The sequence below is a fragment of the Ictidomys tridecemlineatus genome, unplaced genomic scaffold, assembly GCF_052094955.1.
Source record: "Ictidomys tridecemlineatus isolate mIctTri1 unplaced genomic scaffold, mIctTri1.hap1 Scaffold_778, whole genome shotgun sequence".
Lineage (NCBI taxonomy): Eukaryota > Metazoa > Chordata > Mammalia > Rodentia > Sciuridae > Ictidomys > Ictidomys tridecemlineatus.
In genome coordinates, this window is record NW_027525732.1 from 54,502 (window position 1) to 74,366 (window position 19,865).

Consider the following 19,865-nt stretch of genomic DNA (forward strand, 5'->3'; position numbering starts at 1 on the left):
AGAGAGACCCTGCTTCCCCCAAGCCTACAGTGCCTAGGAAGAGAAATGGAGAATGAGGCCACAGAAGACAGACAGATAGATAGAAGGATAGAGAACTGTTAATAGATATTATATAGATAGGTGGTGGATGATAGATAGATACACAGATAGAAGCTGAGAGTAAATGAGGCTCAATTAAAACTGTGCCTTGACACAGCACCAAGTCCATGGAGATGTTGACTAGAACTCATTCCAGGCCCCTAAAAAAAGGGGCTCTCCTCATATGTGGCCCCCTACAGAGTCAGCTCCTGATACCTAAAAGTGAGGACAGAGCCTGGGTTTCTCCCTGCCCACACTTGTGCCCTGTGCCCACCACAGATGGCAGCAGCATGTGCACCTGAGGGCTCTGTGCCAACTGGATGCTCCTGAGCTGAAGGAGGCCCTCACAGGGAGGCACAGCCTTCCCCCTGCAGGGAGCCTCTGAGGCCCTCAGCTGGATGCCTCCTGGAGAGAAGGTCGCAGCAGAGGGGAGAAAACACACAGCACATTTCCAATGCAGGACGGTTCTGAGGACCACACCAGTGTGTGCACCTGGGAGCTGGAGGAGGGTCAGGGCAGCAGTCATGTCCAGGGTGAGAGCAAAAGACCAGATAACCAGTAACTCTCACCACACATGAGCTGTTGGACAGAGTGAACCAGCCCTCATGCTTTTATGTATGATTTTACATCTGGACCAGGGAGTTAGCGCTGAGATCTCCATCATGAGTTTTCACATGAAAAGAATAAATAATGGACAATAGGTGAAAATGGATATGATCACAAAGTTAATTGTACTTGCCTGAATGTTCCTCTGTCGCCCATGCTGCCCATGACACTCCCATCTACTCTCAGAGCTGCTCTACTTGGGCCTCCACCCAGGGCTGCTATATAGCAGGAGGACATGCAAATAGGGCCTCCCTTTGCCCATGAAAACCAGCCCACCTGACCCTGCAGCTCTGCACAGGAGCCCAGCCCTGGACTCCCAGCTCAGCCCCCTCAGTGACCAGGACTGAACACAGCTGCTCACCATGGAGAGTGTGCTCAGCTGGGTTTTCCTGGTGGCTGTTTTCAAAGGTAATAAATGGAGAATCAGAGATCCTGAGTGTGTGAGTGGACAGGAGTGAGAGGAAGAGTGGACGAGTGACAGTGTCCTGACCAGGCTGCCTCTGTGTTTGCAGGTGTCCAGTGTGAGGTGCAGCTGGTGGAGTCTGGAGGAGGCCTGGTGCAGCCTGGGGGTTCCCTGCGACTCTCCTGTGCAGCCTCTGGATTCACCTTCAGTAGCTACTACATGACCTGGGTCCGCCAGGCTCCGGGGAAGGGGCTGGAGTGGATCTCATCCATTAGTACAGGTGGCAGTAGTACTTATTATGCTGATTCTGTGAGGGGCCGATTCACCATCTCCAGGGACAACTCCAAGAACATGCTGTACCTGCAAATGAGCAGTCTGAGAACTGAGGACACAGCCACCTATTAATGTGCCAGAGACACAGTGAGGGGACCTCAGTGTGAGTCCAGACACAAACCTCCTGCAGGGCGCCCAGGGCCAGCAGGGGGCACTCAGCACACAGGAGCTCAGGTCACCCAGGAGCAGGTGCAGAGGGAGGAGGGAGCAGCTCAGCTCAGGCCCTGAGGTCCCTGCCCACCCAGCACCTCCTGACTCCACCCTGCCTGCAGATTCTCGAGGTCCCTCCTCTGCCAGACCCTCTGTGAGGTGATTCTTCTCTAGGTCTTGCTTGTCTGGAATTCTCTCAGCACAGACCAGGCAATTTTGCAGATGGAGGTTACTTTTCAGTGACATTTCCTGAACAGCGTCTTTTAAGTGAAGTTTATTGATTTTTCTTTTCAGCACCGGGGATTGAATCCAAGGAAGCTCAACCCTTGAGCTCCATTCCTGGCTTATTTGTGTCTTATTTTGTTCTCCCTAAGATGCTCAGGCTGACCTTGAAGTTATGATTCTCCTGCCTCAGCCCTCAGTGTCCCTGGGGCTACAGGTGAGCTCCCCACACCTGCTGAACTTTACACACTCCTAATGCCATGTCTTAGTCCCTTCCTGTTCAGATGGATCCTCTGTCCCCTTCCTATGACTCCTTCCCATTCCCACTTCACCTACTGTTCTTCCTTTGATGGATCAGGACACAGTGGACACCTTATTGGAACCCACTTAGTGCCAGAACTTTCTACCCCTGGGGACTATTGGCAATGTCTAGAGGGAGTTGTTTTCACATGTTAAGGATGAATTGTCCTGGATATTTGTATCAGATAATTTCTTTCTGTGGTCACAGAAAGGAATTATCTGATACAAATATCCATGGACTGAGCTAAAAATGTTGACGGAAAACCTTAAAACTTATTAAAATGAATAAAAATGTACATATTCAGAGTGAACCTTGGTGTGTGGGAGCTGTATGTCCCTCATGATGAGCCTCTATGACACCCAAAACTCACACCCAGGGCTCCAAAGTGTGGACACTCCACTCATCATGAAGCTGTGCATGCCCTGTGGACAGGGTTGACTTGAACAAGGTCTTGGAGAGACAGGGTCTCCATTTGCAAAGACCCAGGAGAGAGGGTGGTCAGCTGTTCATGGAGGTGTTTCTTCTCTAGGTCTGACTGTGGGTCAGCTCTGCCCCTGGCCTAAGGACTCTCAAGAAACACTGTGCCCACGTCCACTCTGACCCCATCTCACTGTGAGCTGACCCTGAGCCTGAGAAGCCCCAGGACACCTGGCTGCTGGGGAGAGGCAGCATGGAGCCTGCCTGGGTTTCCAGCCACTGTGGCTGCATTGCAGGGTCATAGACAGGGTCACCTGGGCTCTGTCCCTGCTCACATCAGTGCCCACCCTGTCCTGAGGGTCTGCTCCAGTCTGGGTGAGGAGGAGCAGTGGCAATATTTCTATCCCAGACTGTCCTAAATTAGTCTTTGTTCACTCCACAGAATTAATCATTTATATATTTTCAAAATATGTGTTTAGAGCTATAATATTGATTTTGCATAATAAATTTGTAAGTTGCCAAGTTGGAGTGTTATGTTTTATAACAACTTGTGCCACTTATATTTCTGTCAATGATACTTCCAATTTTCTCTATATTTTAATATTTTATTTTGGATATAATTGTGCAAAATTTGTGGTTCATTTTGATGAATTTATAGATAAATAAGCAAAATTTTATAGCAGAGTACTTGCTTCCTGTCCCTATTTCCTACCTGAAATTTTCCTGCCTGTTATCATCTCTGCAATTTACTCTCTATTTTTCTTTATATTAAGTACAAATACAATGATGTTTCTTTGTCGTATACCTATGGTGGCCTGAGACATACCTAAGTAATAGTTTACATTGTACAATTTCTTGTAATTTAGTGAACAAAAGGAATATTTCATCTAAATAAAGACATAATTCTCCCAATATCTATCTTCTGCCATGCTATATTTTCTGTCTGCTTTGTCTCATTGAAACCTCAGGACTTTCTCTGGGGGCTTCTCTCAGCTCATGCCTGAGCCTGGTGGATGCAGGGATTATCTCCTCTAAACACTGTGCCCCTGACTTGTAGAGACTCTGTGTTTGATTGCTTAATCTCACATTTCTGACTATAACAATTGTACTCAGGTAAGTAAATGCGATTTAGGTATTGACAGTTGTATATATTTTTAAAAACCTGATTAGAAATTAATATATTGTATTTTGTTTTCTTTTATGTATGATGGTGTTTCATTTTTAATATGATTAAAAATGTCAGCATCTCTTTTCATCAGACACTCAGCTGTTGATTCCAGCTGTATTTTCACACTTACACTGAAACCTAGCTCTAGTGAGGCAGAGGACAGCACCCTGACACAGGGGTGCCAGGTACCGTGATGGATCTCAGGCTGTGCACACCCAGCTGTCCATCACCTGTCCCTCCTGGGTGTGGGGAGCCCACCAGCTGCTCTGCCCCAGTCACTGTGAAGCACAGCCTGGCTGTGGGCCACAGGTGCCCTGTGAGCTGCAGAGCCCCAGGATAAAGGGTGGGGAAAACAGCTACTGGGAGACCAGTGTCTGATGTTGGGGTCCCTGATGACTTCATGGCTGTGGCATACTTGGTGACTGGGAAAGTTTCTGCGCAAAGGCATAGAATGCCCGGTTGCTGTGGAAATGTCCTCCATGATAGAGTCTTAGCAGCCCTGACCTCTTTCTCAGCACAGCAGCTCCTGGGAATAAAGGAACTTCCTTGCTAAATAACCACAGTGTTTCACCAGTTCTGTAGGCATAACATCCTACACCTCACCTCTGGTTCTTTGTCCACCATCACAACCTGTAAGCCCTTTTGCAAACCTACTGATTACATTGTAGATAATAATAGAATTCACCATTTCTGTATATCCTGACCAAACTATTAACATCTTAATAGCAACAATTTGAGGTGGAATACAACTTAAGGTTGTATACTGTTCCTAATGGGATCTGTTATCATTGTCCTTCCCCTTAAACAAGAAATATTGGAACCCTGAAGGGGCACTATAAGCCTGTAGGGTAAAAATGGTAATGCCAAAGATCCACAGTGTTAGAAGGGAAGACACACAATCAACATAAAAAGACCAGGGAAGAAAGTGCCCCAAAGAAATCAAGATATGGCATTGTTAGAATCCATGGCCAGCACCACAGACGAATCACAGTGAGGGAGTTCAGGATGCACATAATTAAAATGCTCTGTGGATGAATGGATGATATGAGAGAGCAACTACAGGAGCATAAGATCATTTTGATAGAGAGTTACATAAGCAAATACAGGAAGAAAATATTACTTCAATGGGGAGATAGAGGTTCTAAGAAATTACCAAACAAAAATACTTGAAATGAAAGAAACAATAAACCAAATTAAACCTCCAATTGAAAGCATCACCAACAGGTTAGACCACGTGGAAGACAGAATGTCAGACAATGAAGACAAATATATAATCTTGTAAAGAATGTAGAACACACAGTGAAAATGGTAAGAAACCATGAGCAGGACATTCAAGAAATACGGATAGCATAAAAAGTCTGAATTTACAAGTTATTGGGATAGATTAAGGCATAGAGTTCCAAAACAAAGAAATGGACAATCTATTCAATAAGATAATAAGAGAAAATTTTCCAAACATGAAGAATAAATTGGAAAACCAAATCAAGAGACTTACAGATTGATAAATCTACAAAACCACAACAGATCCATGCAAGACACATTATAATAAAAATGCCTCATGTAAAGAATAAGAAGAGAATTTTAAAAGCTACAATAGAAAGGAATCAGAATATGTACAGAGAAAAATCAATTAGGTTACATACAGATTTTTCAACCCTGACTCTGAAAGCTAGAAGATCCTGAAAAAAAATACGTCAAGCTCTGAAAGAAAATGGATGTCAACCAAAAATCTTGTACCCAGCAAAATTAATCTTTAGAACTGATGATGAAATAAAAACCTTTCATAAAAACAAAAGTTAAAAGAACTTTCAGCTAGAAAACCTGCATTATAAAACATACTCGGCAAAATATTCCATGCAGAGAAAATGAAAACAACCAAGGAAAATCAACAGAGGGTGTATTACACCAAAGGAAAACCCAATCAAAGGAAAAATCAAGTCAAGTTAAATACCAAAAATAAACAAAATGCCTAGGAATATAAATCATATCTCAATAATAACCATGAATATTAAAGGTTTAACTCACCAATCAAAAGACATAGGCTAGCAGATTGGATTTAAAAAAAGACCTGTGGTGAGCCATTTCAGCGGACCGTGGCCGCCATTACAAGATGGCGCCAGTTTCCGCCGTGGTCTGAGACAAACAACTCCTTATTAGGGAGAGTTGGCGCGTCATTGTTTAACACCCTATGAGAAAGGTCCACGTGGGGGCTTTGCATTGGGGCTTGGTGTGCTTTATTAAGTGTGGGAGGCGCGAGCGGAGAGAGAATGCTTGAAGACATGTCTTAGTAAAGGCCTGAATAAACTGCTGAGAGAAGATTCCTGAGTCGTGTCTTCCTTGCTGGCGAGGGGTCACGACAAAGACCCAAGAATGTGCTGCCTTCAGAAGACTCATCTCAGAGGATGAGATATACACAGACTAAAGGTGAAATGTTGGGAAAAATCATACCACGCACCTGGACTGTGGAAGCAAGCAGGGGTTTCCATCCTCATATCAAATAAAGTAGACTTCAGGCCTAAGTCAATCAAAAGGTATAAAGAAGAACATTTCATACTGCTTAAGGGAACCATTCAGCAACAAGACATAATGATTATAAATTTATATGCCCTCAAAAATGCAGAAATACATTTAAAAAAAACTCCTCTCAAGTTCCGGAGTCAAATAGACCACAACACAATAATTTGGAGTGGCTTTAAAACACCTCTGTCACCACTGGATAGATCTTCCAAACAAAAGCTGAATAAAGAAACTATTGAACTCAAAAATACAATCAATAACTTAGACTCAACTGACATATATAGAATATTTGATCCATCAATGAATGAATACACTTTCTTCTCAGCAGCACCTGGATTCTTCTCTAAAATAGAACATATATTATGCCTCAATGGAACTCTTAGAAAATACAGAAATGTAGAGATACTACCTTGCATTCTGCCAGATCTTAAATAAATAAAATTAGAAATTAATAATAAAATAAAAATACAAGCAACTCTAACACCTGGAGACTGAATAATATGCTACTAAATGAACAATGTGTTTCAAAGGTATCAAGAAAAATATTTAAAAATTCTTGGAGATAAATGAGAACACTGACACAACATATCAAAATTATTGAAACATTATTAAGACAGTTATAAGAGAAAAGTTTATTGCATGAAATTTTTTTAAAAGAAAAAAACTCAACAAATAAATGACTCAACTTTACATCTCAAAGCCCTAAAAAAAGAAGAAGAAATAAACACCAAAAACAGTAGAAGATAGGAAATAATTAAAATCAAAGATGAAATCAATGAAATTGAAACAAAAGAAACAATTGAAAAGATTGAAAAAATAAAAAGTTGATTCTTTGAGAAATTTAAGAAAAATTGCCTGACCCTTTGCCATACTAATGAAGAAAAGGAGAGAGAAAACTCAAGTTACTAACATACATAATGAAAAAAAATCACCAAAGACACTACAGAAATAAAGAAGATAATTTGAAATTATTTTGAAAGCTTGTACTCCAATAAAATAGAAGATATCAAAGTCACTGACAAATTTCTAGAGACATATGATTTACCCAAATTGAATCAGGATGCTATACACAGTTTAAACAGATCAATTTCAAGTGAAAAAAAGATTTCACCAGAAGCCATCCAAGAAAGAAAATCCCAGAACCAGAAAGATACAGAACTGTGTTCTACAAGACCTTTAAAAAGAACTTATATCAATACTCTTCAAATTATTTCATAAATGAGAAAAAGAGGAGCACTTCCAAACTTATTCTATGAGGCCAGTATCACCCTCATTCCAAAGCCAGACAAAGAGACATCAAAGAAAGAAAATTTCAGACCAATATCTCTAATGAACATACATGTGAAAACTTTCAATAAAATTCTGGCAAATCAAATATAAAAGCATATCAAAAAGATAGTACACTACAACCAAGTGGGGTGCATCCCAGGAATGCAAGGATGGTTTAATATATGGAAATCAATAAATGTAATCAATCACATCAATAGACTTAAAGATAAGAATCATTCGATCATCTCAATAGATGCAGAAAAATCATTTGGCAAAATACAGCACCTCCTCATGCTCAAAACATTAGAAAAACTAGGGATAACAGAAACATTTCCTCAACATCACAAAAGCTATTTATGGTAACCCCAGGCCAACATCATTCTAAATGGAGAAAAATTGAAATATTTCTCTCTAAAAACTGGAAAAAGAGAGGGATGCTCTCTTTCACCACTTCTATATAACATAGTTCTTGAAACACTTGCCAGAGCAATTAGACAGAGAAAGAAAATTAAAGGAACATGGATAGGAAAAGAACTCAAAGTAGCACTCTTTACTTGTGATATGATTCTATACCTAGAAGACTCAAAAAATTCCAATAGAAAACTTTTAGAACTAGTGCTGGAATTCATCAAAGTAGAAGAATATAGAATCAACATCCATAAGTCAAAGGCATTTTGTTGTATTAGTGCAAATCCTCTGAAAGAGAAACAAGGAAAACTAACACCATTTACAACAGACTCAAAAAATAAAAAATAAAAACACTTGTGTATCAGCTGAATGAAAGAGGTGAAAGACCTCTACAACAGACACTACAGAATGCTAAAGAACAAAATTAAAGAAGATTTTAGAAAATGAAAAGATCTCCCTTGTCTTTGGATAGGCAGAATTAATATTGTCAAAATGACCATAATACCAAAGCTCTATACTGATTTAATAATGCAATTCTAATTAAAATCCCAATGACATTCCTCATAAAAATAGAAAAAGTAGTCCTGAAATTCATCTATAAAAATATAAGATCCAGAATAGCTAAAGCAATCCTTAGCAAGAAGAGTGAAGCAGGTGACAGCAGTACACCAGACCTTAAACCCTATTGCAGAGCAATAATAACAAAAACAACATTGTTACCAAAATGGACCTGTAGATCAATGGTACAGAACAAAGGATACAGAGAATAACCCACATAATTACAGTTATCTAATATTAGACAATTGTCGGAGACCAGCTCCAACAGGGGGTCTCAGGAGATGAATGGATGGTGGGGAGTCAGCGGCGAAAGGGGGGTGGAGAAACAACACAGACACCAAAGTGAAGGTGTTGATCCCAATATTTACTTGTGAAGTTGATCATATCATTATTCAAAGAAACAAAATATTATGTAGCTACAATTAGAATAGAAGAATGTATCTTGGCTTATGCATAAGCAAGCATTTGTACTTTCAGTTCGAGTTTTGCTTTGAGCTGTTTCTGCTTAGTTAACTTTTAATAATAGTTATAAATTTCCCAAACTATTGGCCTATACCTTGACTATTCTTTCTTGACTTACTGACTGGAACCAGTGCCATGGTTATGGCAAGTGGTTGACTTGTTATAAATTTTAATCAAACAAGAGTAAGAGCACAAACCATTGTGCACAGGAACAAGAACAAGTTGCCCAGTACCAAGCACTAATCTGTCTTCTTAACATTAATTTTTCTTCTGTAGATTTTAATTTAATTTCTCAAAAACTTCCTTGACAGGAATACAGGGAGTTTTTCATTAGACATTAACAATTTACACTCCACAACTGAATCATTGCATTTAGAGCAAACAGATCTACTTTTTAGAAGTAGTTGCATTAATTGGGAAAGTCATGTTTTTTCCTTCATACTTAATGGTCATATGAGAAGTCACAACTATACTTATTAAAGGAATACAAAAACAAGTCATCCCATTTTCAGAAACATACTGCGCTCCTCCAGAGGATGGACGCCTTGCACCATCCACCTCAGTAGGGCCTTGCCATTGCCTGAGTCAGGGGAGGGGCACAGCAGACAATGGCACAGAAGCATACATTGGAGAAAAGATAGTATATTATACAAACGGTGTTGGGAAAACTGGAAAACACTATGCAACAAAATGAAATTAAACCCCTTTCTCTCACTATTCACAAAACTCCACTCAAAGTGTAACAAAGACCTAGGAATTAAACCAGAGACACTGCATCTAATAAAAGAAAAAGTAGGCCAAGTCTCCATCATGTCTGATTACGCCACAACGTCCTTAATAAGACTCTTATAATGCAAGAATTAAAATCAAGAATCAATAAATGGGGTGGATTCAAACTAAAAATCTCCTTCCCACCAAAAGAAACAATCAGTGCAGGGAATAGAGAGCCTACATTTTGGGAGCAAATTTTTACCACACACACATCAGATAGATTGCTAATCTCTAGGATATATGAAGAACCAAAGATCTAAACACAAAAGAAATAAATAACCCAATCAATAAAGGGACTCAGGAACTGAACAGACATTTCTCAGGAGAGGACATACAATCAATCAACAAACATGAAAAAATGTTCCACATCTCTATCTAGTAGAGAAATGCAAATCAAAACTACTCTGAGATTTCACCTCACTCCAGTCAGAATGGCAGTTATCAAGAATACAAACAACAATAAGTGTTGGGGAGCATGTGGGGAAAAGGCACACTCATACATTGCTGGTGGGACTGCAAATTGGTGCAGCCAATATGGAAAGCAGTATGGAGATTTCTTGGAAATCTGGGAATGGAACCACCATTTGACCCAGCTATCCCTCTCCTCGAACTATACCCAAAGGATTTAAAAATGGCATACTACAGAGACACAGACCCATCATTGTTTATAGCAGCACAATTCACAATAGCTAAATGGTAAAATCAATCTAGATACCCTTCAATATGTGAATAGAAAAAGAAAATATAATATATATACACAATGGAATATTATTCAGCAATAAAAAAGAATAGAATCATAGCATTTGCAGGTACATAGATGGAGTTGGAGAATACAATGTTACATGAAGTTAGCCTATTCCAAAATAAAAAAAGCTGAATGTTTTCTGTGATATAATGATGCTGATTCATAATTGCATTGGGGATAGTGGAGCATGGGAGGGACTCTAAATATGGGAAAATAGGAGGGAGGAGAAGTGAGGCATATGGGGGTAGAAAAGGCAGTGAAATGAGATGGACATCATATTCTAAGTACATGTATAGAGAAATGAATGGTGTGACTATACTTTTTGTTCAACCAGAAATATGATAAACTTGTGTTATTTATCAGTAATATAAATTGTCATGCATATTGCTGTCATATATAGCAAATTAGAATAAAAAATAAATAAAAGGTTTTCAATTGTCAAATCTCTGAATTTAATTCATATAACTAAGTCCAAATATTGTACTCATAGAAGCAGGCATATGCAGGGTGCAATGGCACACACCTGTATCTTTTTGGCTCAGGAGGCTGAGGCAGGAGAATTGTAGATTCAAAGCCAGCCTCAGAAAAGGCACGGCACTAAGAAACTCAATCAGTTTCTACCTCTAAATAACATACAAAAGAGTGGGGGATGTGGCTCAGTGCTCAAGAACCCCTGAAACCCACCCCTAGAAATAAAGCTGGCCTAAGCAATCAAATACAGGCTGTGGGCAAGTGAGGGCATCATGTTAGGGAAAGAGGATGGTCCTGGGGGCCATTTGCAGATCAAATTCTGGAATCACTCTGTCTTGAACTTAATTGCCCTCAAGACTGGAAAGACCTAGACAGAGGGGCTCTTGAGCCCATGACACTTTTGAAGTGGAAGGCATTCTTCTATGATGATGTGAACAGCAGGGGGATCCTAACCACACCACAAATGTTAACCTCCTAGCTGAAGCTTGCAGGGAGAGGGGATCTACAGTTCCCCTGGGGTACAGGCCACAGACCCACCAAAGTATTTCAATCAGGTGTGGCTCTGTGCTCTAAGAGCCTGGGGAAGTCACAAGCTGGGGCAGGTACTGTCTCTATACAGGGCAGAGAGCCAGGGAGGACTTGCCAGTTTATTGAGAGAGTAAACAAGGTGTAGAAGGGAAGGAGTCTCATGAAGGACCTAGGGCAGCCTTAGCCAAGGAGTTGATCTGGGATGGACTAAAGGAACACAGAGCAGGAGTGTCACCAGTACACAATGGCACACTGTATGACTGGATTTTGGTCACCCATGATACAGGGACACAAGCAACTCAAGCCTCTCTGCTGGCCTCAGCCATGGCAGTTACATGAAAGCAGGACTAAGGAGGCTTGCATACAGCTAGTCAGAGACTGCAAAAAATGTGCACCTTTTCTCCCCATTGGCCCTTTACAACCTGCTGGAGTGAATCCCTGAGGGTTAACATATAGTGATTTATGGCAAATGGATGTCTCTCATTATGCACCTTTGAAAATTTAAAATACATTTGTATAATCATTGATATCTATTCAGGCTGCGTAATGGCCACAGTCCCCACACGAGAAACCAAAAAAAGTGTCATCACCCACCTACTTCAATGTTTTGGAATGACAAATGTTCCCATTTCTATTAAAGCTGACAATGGGCCAGCCTGTACTAGCAAGGCATTTCAGGCAGTTTGCAGTGATTGGCATATACAGCACTTAACTGGGATCCCCTACAACTCTTAGGGTCAAGGAATAATAGAAAGAACGCACAAGGAATTAAAGACATGCTACAAAACAGAGGGAGAAGCTATACCAAGTCCCCTCATGATGCCTTGAAACGAATCTTGCTTGCTTCAAATTTTATTTCAATGTCAAAATGTTCTACAGACACAGCAGCCTATAAACATGGGCCCCCACATGAGGCCCTCCCTCTACCTATGGTCTCATGGAGGGATCTGATAACAAGTGCATGGGATGGTCTGGGGTCCCTCCTATCCACGGGTGGAGGGTTTGCATATGTTAACAGGAGCCTCACCCCAGCTGGTGCTTGCTGAAAAGTCAAGCCCTGGCCCCCCAGAAGTACCAACCAAGGAGATGAAGGAACTAACCCTGGAGGAAAATCCTCACAGGCAAAGACCTCAACAACACAAGCAGACCTCATATAAAGTAACTGGGGTGATCTTAAAGGTCCTGTTGACCAAGCCACCAGATTGGCCCCTTTGCCTGTTGGCAATTCCATCCTGGGCCTATGATGGTGGTCCTACTGTGTGCAATGCTCACTGCTAACAGTGAAGCCTCCCATCAGGTAAATTGGGCCCTAACCATTAGACCACCCCTTCTGGCTATTGCTAATTGGGAAAGGCTTTACCCAAGCTCTTTTCCAATAATTCCAACCTTAATGATCCTGATTATCCATCCAGGAGGTAACTGTACCCTAGAATGCCAGCATTTCCACTGTGTCTATTTTTTTTCTGCATAGTAGACAATGAAACCTATAATTCAGAGAGTCCCCTCTGTTTTGCTCTTGCCAATGAAACTACTGTTGATAACTATAATAAGTCATATATTGGGCTGTCTCTCACTGACCTTAGAGGTATAGTTAATACTACCTATAGCCACAGACTCCCCCATGGCACATGCAAGAACCCTTGCTGCCAACATGCCCAACAATGCTATTTGGAAAGCCCCCCCCTCAGATAATGATATCATCCTATGGAGTAATGTGTCACTGCCATACCTCATCTCCTTGATAAGAGGAATTTCTCTGGGGAAGAATAACACCTATGTGCCTAGGTGGGCGCAGCTCCCTGGAATGTAACTGATGTGCCCCAAAACCATATGGGCCACTGAAGTACCTGCTACACAGGACAAGCCATTACCAACTGGTATGCAGGAAATCAGCATGGATGATAGATATCACACCAATATTGCTGGTGGCTAGGCCCACAAATGGGCAGCAGCTGGCTGGATGAATGGGTTGATATTGAGTCCAGTCCCAGACCATGGATTTGCCCTTGTTCCAAATTATGCCCATACCCACTAGGCACAAGCTTGTGTTACGCCACCCTTTGCCATGCTCATAATCAATGATACTGATGGCATAAATAGCACTCATACAGAGGTTCCTTGTGCAGTCACCACATCCTGCTGACTCACAAATTGCCTAACCCCTGCTAGGAAACCTAAATGTATTTTTTACCTTTAAACTGCCCCCAGCAATCTGGCTTCCAATGATCCTGCCCAGAGAGTGGAAGAGACCTTGGGACAGGGAGATGAAGAGTCTTCTGAATGAGATCCTGCACCAGACAAGGTGTGAAATTAGCCTCATCATTGCTGGAATTATCGACCTGGTAGCCACCATCACCACCATAGCCACTGCCACTGCTTCACTCACTAAGAGTATCCAGACTGCTCAGACTGTGACAATGTGTCTACTGCCACAGCAGAAGCCTTTGTAATTCAAAATTACTCAAAAAAAGGCCATGAGGTGCTATTTTAATTATTCAGCAAGAAACAGACCTCCACCAGGAACAACTAGATATTCTGTTTATGTGCAAAGCTCACTGTGACCCTGAGTTTTATAGTATTTGTGTCACTCAATATGCTGTATCTTAAAATGTAACCTTACACTTCTCCAGTTTTTCTCAGGTTATTAAGGGCACTTGGGATGCTAACTGTGTTATGGCTATGCAAAAGTCAAATCAGTGAGACTAAGGTGTCTATTTTGACAACCTCTTCTTTCTTCCAGGAATTAACTGAACATTGGGAAGCCTGATAGCCAAATTAACTAATCCTTATTATGCTATTACCCTGGCCCTACTGTTTATAATAGTGACAATTTTTCTTGTGTTTTTAGATGTTTATGTAGCCATGTAAGGGCAACCAAATGAAAAACATCAATGCTGGCTGAAGTCCTTGTGGCACAGTCAGAGGGGGGAGATGTGGGGACAGGTGCATGGAGTACTGCATACATGGCATGTTAAGGGTGTCTGAGTGGAAGGCCACTCCTCTTGTGCTAGGTGTGTTGACAGCTGGCCACTTACCCCATAGACACAGCCCGGGGCTTGAGACCATGTGTGCAGTCCCTGTGCTTGCTCCATGGCCCACTCCTTGATTGGTCGCTGCAAGGACAATTAGCAGAACCTGCATTGGTGGCTGCCTGTAATCTGCTAAGGTATTGTCTGAGTATATATATATACAGTAACTGCACAATAAAATCAGACCTTTTTCCTGCTTGGTCTTCTGAGGTCTTAATTAGTGATTCTGTGAACACACTCTCCTCTAGCCTGGTCCGTGGACCTCTTCGCTGGATAAGAGAAAGCCCACACAATCAGACACAGAGCTGGCCATTCCAGCTGTACTTCCATACTTTCAGTGAAACCTAGATGTTCTGGGGCAGAGGACAGCACCCTAACACAGGGGTGCCAGGCGCCATGATGGGTCCCAGGCTGGGCACACCCAGCTGTCCATCACCTGTCCCTCCTGGGTGTGGGGAGCCCACCAGCTGCTCTGCCCCAGTCACTGTGAAGCACAGCCTGGCTGTGGGCCACAGGTGCCCTGTGACCTGCAGAGCCCCAGGACAAGGCCCTCTCTGCACATGGCCCTCACCACCCACCCTGACCCTTGCCCTCCCTGCACCTTCCCATCTGCAGGGCCACTGTCCTCTCTCTTTCCAGACCTGATGCAGTATTTTCCCACATGATTAATGGTGCAGTGATGATCTCCCTCTGCCTGACTCATTTCAGCTAGGTTCATGTGCTCCAGGGCCAAGCTCAGTGCTAGAAGGGATAGGATGCCATTTTTTTTTTGGCTAAATTACCTTCTTCCTCTTGCACAGAATATTTTCCAAATACACACGTACACAAGAAACAAAAGGGATCATGAAAAGTGCTTCAACAACCATGTTAATGAGTTAATGACAGGATGCTTAGACTCCATGTCCCAATTGCTGTGCACAATGAAGAGAGGTCCTGTGCCCAAGCCTCAGGCTGTCCCACCCCATGTCTTTGCTGGTCTCAGGACATGCTGCACAGGGTGAGCTCTCTTTCCTGCTACCCTCCAAGCTGGCCCTGTAGCTGTAAGAAATAGAGTACTGGGACCTTAGGGGACATGGCTCCCAATACTCTAGTTCTGCCTCTGCCCCAGGGCTACCCAGTGAATCTTCTGGAATCAGGGTGGGGAAGACGCACCTCCACACTCGGGCACCCTGTGTGCCTGTAGAGTTAGCCCCATGGGAGCTCCCAGGTTGACAGTTGGGTGTTGATCTCCAGAACAGAGCTGGCACAGACCAACACTTACTTATTCCCAGGGCTGGGTCCACATCCTTGGAAGTTTAGTGTACCCACCTCAGGCCCCAGCCTACATGTGCTGAGTCCAGTCTGTGCTGCTTGAGCAGATCCTCCTCAGCTGTCCTCTGCTGCACTTGTGGATTGTTCTCCTTGAATTTGTTCAGGTAACTCCCAGGGACGTAGTCACTGACTGATTCTTGGTGTCTGTGTGGAAGCTGCTCGGGACCTGCTCCCTGTCCTGGTGCACCTGATACTCACTGTGCCCCTCTGGTGCTTCCCTGTGCTGCATTTCTGTTGGCTTCTGTCTCTCAGTTTCCATCTCCAGCTTCTACTACCTTCCTGATCCTGGGACCTGAGGACATTTTCCTTGCAGATCTCAACATTATAATGAAAAGACTTTATGATCTTTGTGATCCCCTGTGGACCCCAGGGCCCTGTGCAAGGTGGTCCCTGCTCTACCTGTAGGCATAACCCAGGTCTGTCATTTTAGTTTGTGAAAACAAGCTGCACATCTTGGGGATGCAGGAGCAGAGGTCCAGGTGCCTGAGCATGGCCTGTTGGTCAGCTCAGGACACGTGGTCCACCCATCACCCCACACTCTCCCTCCTGGGAGGAGAGCCCTCCTGATCCCTACTGCTGGCTCTGCTGGGTCTGCAGGGTGAGCGTGCTATCCACAGCCACCCTCTGGGTGAGGACAGACAAGTGCTCCTGTGTCAGCCATGGCCATGTGCCTCTTGTCTCAGCCCCTCCCTCTCCTGACCTTGCTCACCACCACAGCCACTGTTCAGCTCTGCTCTGTGAGGCCAGCTTCTTACATTGACAGGAGACTGAAGCCAGGAAGAGGCTGTCCTTCAGGCCTGACCTTTTCTCCTAGCACTGTAACCTAAATTGGGCTCCTCAGCTGTACACCCCTGTGGCAAGCGCCTGAGGCCATCAACACATGAGGAGGAGCTTTCCTTTGGCTCCTGACTTCCAATACTCTACTCCATGAAGAGAAGAGTCCACTGCATCCACACCTTTCCTGGGTGTGCCAGGGGCAATGCAGAGATCCCACTGTGGGGAAAAATCTGTGACCTGGTTTCTAGAAACCCAAAGGAAAGAGGAAGAAATGGGGTCTGCCCACCCTGTTGTAGGGCATGTCCACAGTGACTGGCATCAATTTCATGAGTCCTCATGTCCTAAGTAAACCCCCACTCCCCCAGAGCACAAGTGGCTGCAGAACTACCTTAGCACATGGAATTTTGTGGGACAATTACGCACACTAATCATTCTATCCCTGGACACAAAGCCTTCAAGTCCATCTTATAATGCAGACAAATTCAGTCCTCATCCTTGAGTTTCTAAAGTCACAAATACTACAGAAGAGCTCAGAAGTCCAGTGCAAAGACTCCAAAAGGTTCAGGAAAATCTCAACTGTGAGCCTTCAAAATCAAACATGGTTCCTAAACTCTAAAGTTCTAGGGCAGAGATGAATATTCCTATTTGAAAAGAAAAAGGAGATATAATGAAGTAGACTGAAGCCCAACAGGACTGACATTAAACCCAGTGCTCAAGGTGTGTCCTCAGGGCTGCTAGGGTGAAAGAGTGGTGAGGGCTTTGGGTAGCACAAGCACACAGCCCAGTGGAACATTGTCCCCTGGCCTCTTGCTTAGTGAGCTCAGCCTGCATCTGCAGCTTCCTTGACAAGGGATGCTCTCTGCTGCCTCCTCTGCTCCTGGGGTCTCATCAGCAGCCCTGGCTCCATCCCACAGCCCCATGTATCACCATCCAGGGCTGCCAGCAGGGACTGTGACCCCTGACCCCCATCTGAGCTCCCAGCCCTCCCTTTCAAGTATCCATGTAACACTCCCTGACCCTGTAGCTCTCACAGTCTGCCACCTGCAAAGCCAGCATGGTGTGGCTGAGGACAAGGTCACCTGCCAAGGTCTCGGCTTGGCACCAGAATCACGAGCCACCACACAGCTTTGTAGGTTCAAACAGCAATTCTTTATTCCAGCTCTCACACCGCCTCCACACAGGTCCAGGGGCAATCACGTTCTCTGTCTCCCCGCAAATCACCTACTCCACGAGGCTATCTCCAAATCTCATTTTAATCTCACGAGAACTCAACAGGAACAAGCAGCAAGAACACCCTAATCCCAGCAATAATCTTCAATCTCCAACTTCCCTAAAACCTATTATCTTAAACTGGCAACGCCTTAAACTCAAGGAGCCAGTTACTTCCTCAAACCTGATCAGCTCTAAACCCGGATCCGCCTTGGTCCTTGAGCAAGGTCACCTTACTAAAGCATGCATGCAATGTCCCATCGAATGTCCTCTAAGCAGCATGGGGTACGCTTGGCAAGGAAATTTTGATGCGTCATTCCTACTTGGTAATGGCCCTCAGCATCTCCTCCCTTCTGATTAATTAAACAACAAGCAATGTGGCTTAGGACAGTGCCTGGTAAGTTGTCCAATTCAACATATGGTTCTTACCCGTCATGGGAGTACTGACCTTTACACGTCAGTTTCCTGTCTTAGGTTGAATCCACTGCAACCAGATAAACCCGTCACTGACTACCGGTCCAGCATTCAGCCATGCTTGTGGATAGGCCTAAGCACCAGTGGGGAGGTGAGGTTCTTGCCTCACCTCTGTTGGCCCCCAAATTTAACCTTGGTGCCAGTGGGGGGGGTGAGGTTCTTGCCTCACCTCTGTTGGCCCCCAAATTTTAGACCATCACTAGTAGAAGGGAGAAAGATACAGAAATGCCACGACTCCAAGCCAATTGACGGCTCCTTTGGAAAAACATGGGGTGCGCTGGCAAGGAAATTGCATCACTGGTGACACCATCAGCAAAAATATGCCAGCAGTACCACAATTCGCTGCACCAGATGATAGTTCACAATGCATGCAACTGATATATAGTCCAGGCAAGTTCTGCAGGCAGTTCAAAGTGGAAGAGTCTATCAATATGTCCATTTCCTCCCAAAGTAAATCAAATCCTTGATTGAGCATTACTTGTTGAGTTATATTCATTGATGCATCAGTTTATACAGTTTACTGTGGTAGCTATCATAGAAGCTGTAGTTTGGTTTTTTTAGTCTTCACTGGTACTGGGATGGAGATGAGAATTGTGCTGTTATGGATTTCAGTCAAATCATCTTCTTTTTCTGTAGAAATTGTTTTGGTTAACCTCTCTGGAATCCAAATCGGCTGCTATTCTCCCTGTGGGAACACAAAAACAGAACCCCGACTCCAGACATAACTGGGTCAGGACCTTTCCATTGTCCTGTTAGAATATCTTTCCAAAGTACCTTAGGCTTATGTACATTTTTCGGATACATATGTCTTTCCGCAGCACTAAGTCCTGATGAATCCAAATTTAGAAAGTTTAGAGTAAAAAGGGTTATTTTAAGTTTATCTTTGGGGGATAAATACCCCTTTAAGATCCTTTTGAATTTAAGTCTTTCAAAAGCATTCTTCCTTACTTTTTAGAATTATTTTAGTCCATATAATTTTTAGATGTGGTTTTAAACCATAGTTGTCTTAGCCTTTTGTATTTTCTATCTGAAATACCTTTACTTGACATTTTCAACCATTTTTTATCTTATTTCTATCTTCTACTTTTCTTCTAAGGTTTTTATATTTACCCTTAGTTGCTTTTTTTTCTCCTAGTTTTCTTTAGTTTCCTATTTTGTGGGCTTAAAATTCTTGTCTTGCTACATCTTTTTTTATCTTCCTATATCTTTTTTATCTTTCTACATCTTCTCTCTCTTTTTTTTTACCTTTCTGTACTTCTGTTTTTGAAGTTTTCCACTTCAAATTTTTAATCTTCTTTATCTAAATCTTTTATCTTATTATCTTCCCATTTTCATGGTTTATATATTTTTTTTCCATCATGAAGGCATCTTAACCACCTTCAATTTAACCTTTTAAAGCCTTTTACAATATACCTAGACATTTTACAACTTTTTACTTTACCACACAAAGATTATCTCATCTCCCTCTTTTTTTGGTTTAATAACTACATAGTTTGATGAGTAAAGCAATCTTTCTTTCACCATGAAGGTATCTCAACAACCTTCAATTTAACCTTTTAAAGCCTTTCATTTATCATCTATACTGTACTTTTAAATGTACTTTTTCACCACCTACTGCTTTACTCTTTTAAATGAGGCTTAGATTCTGTATAAATCAC

At 42.8% G+C, this 19,865-nt stretch overlaps 1 gene segment (V, D, J or C); it reads left to right on the forward strand.

Moving 5' to 3' along the window:
- The first annotated feature begins 994 nt into the window (after positions 1 to 994).
- On the forward strand, positions 995 to 1,492 carry LOC101957233 (immunoglobulin heavy variable 3-23-like). The segment is given in 2 exon segments: positions 995 to 1,092; positions 1,197 to 1,492. Coding segments are annotated over 2 exon segments (342 nt in total).
- Positions 1,493 to 19,865: the final 18,373 nt, after the last annotated feature.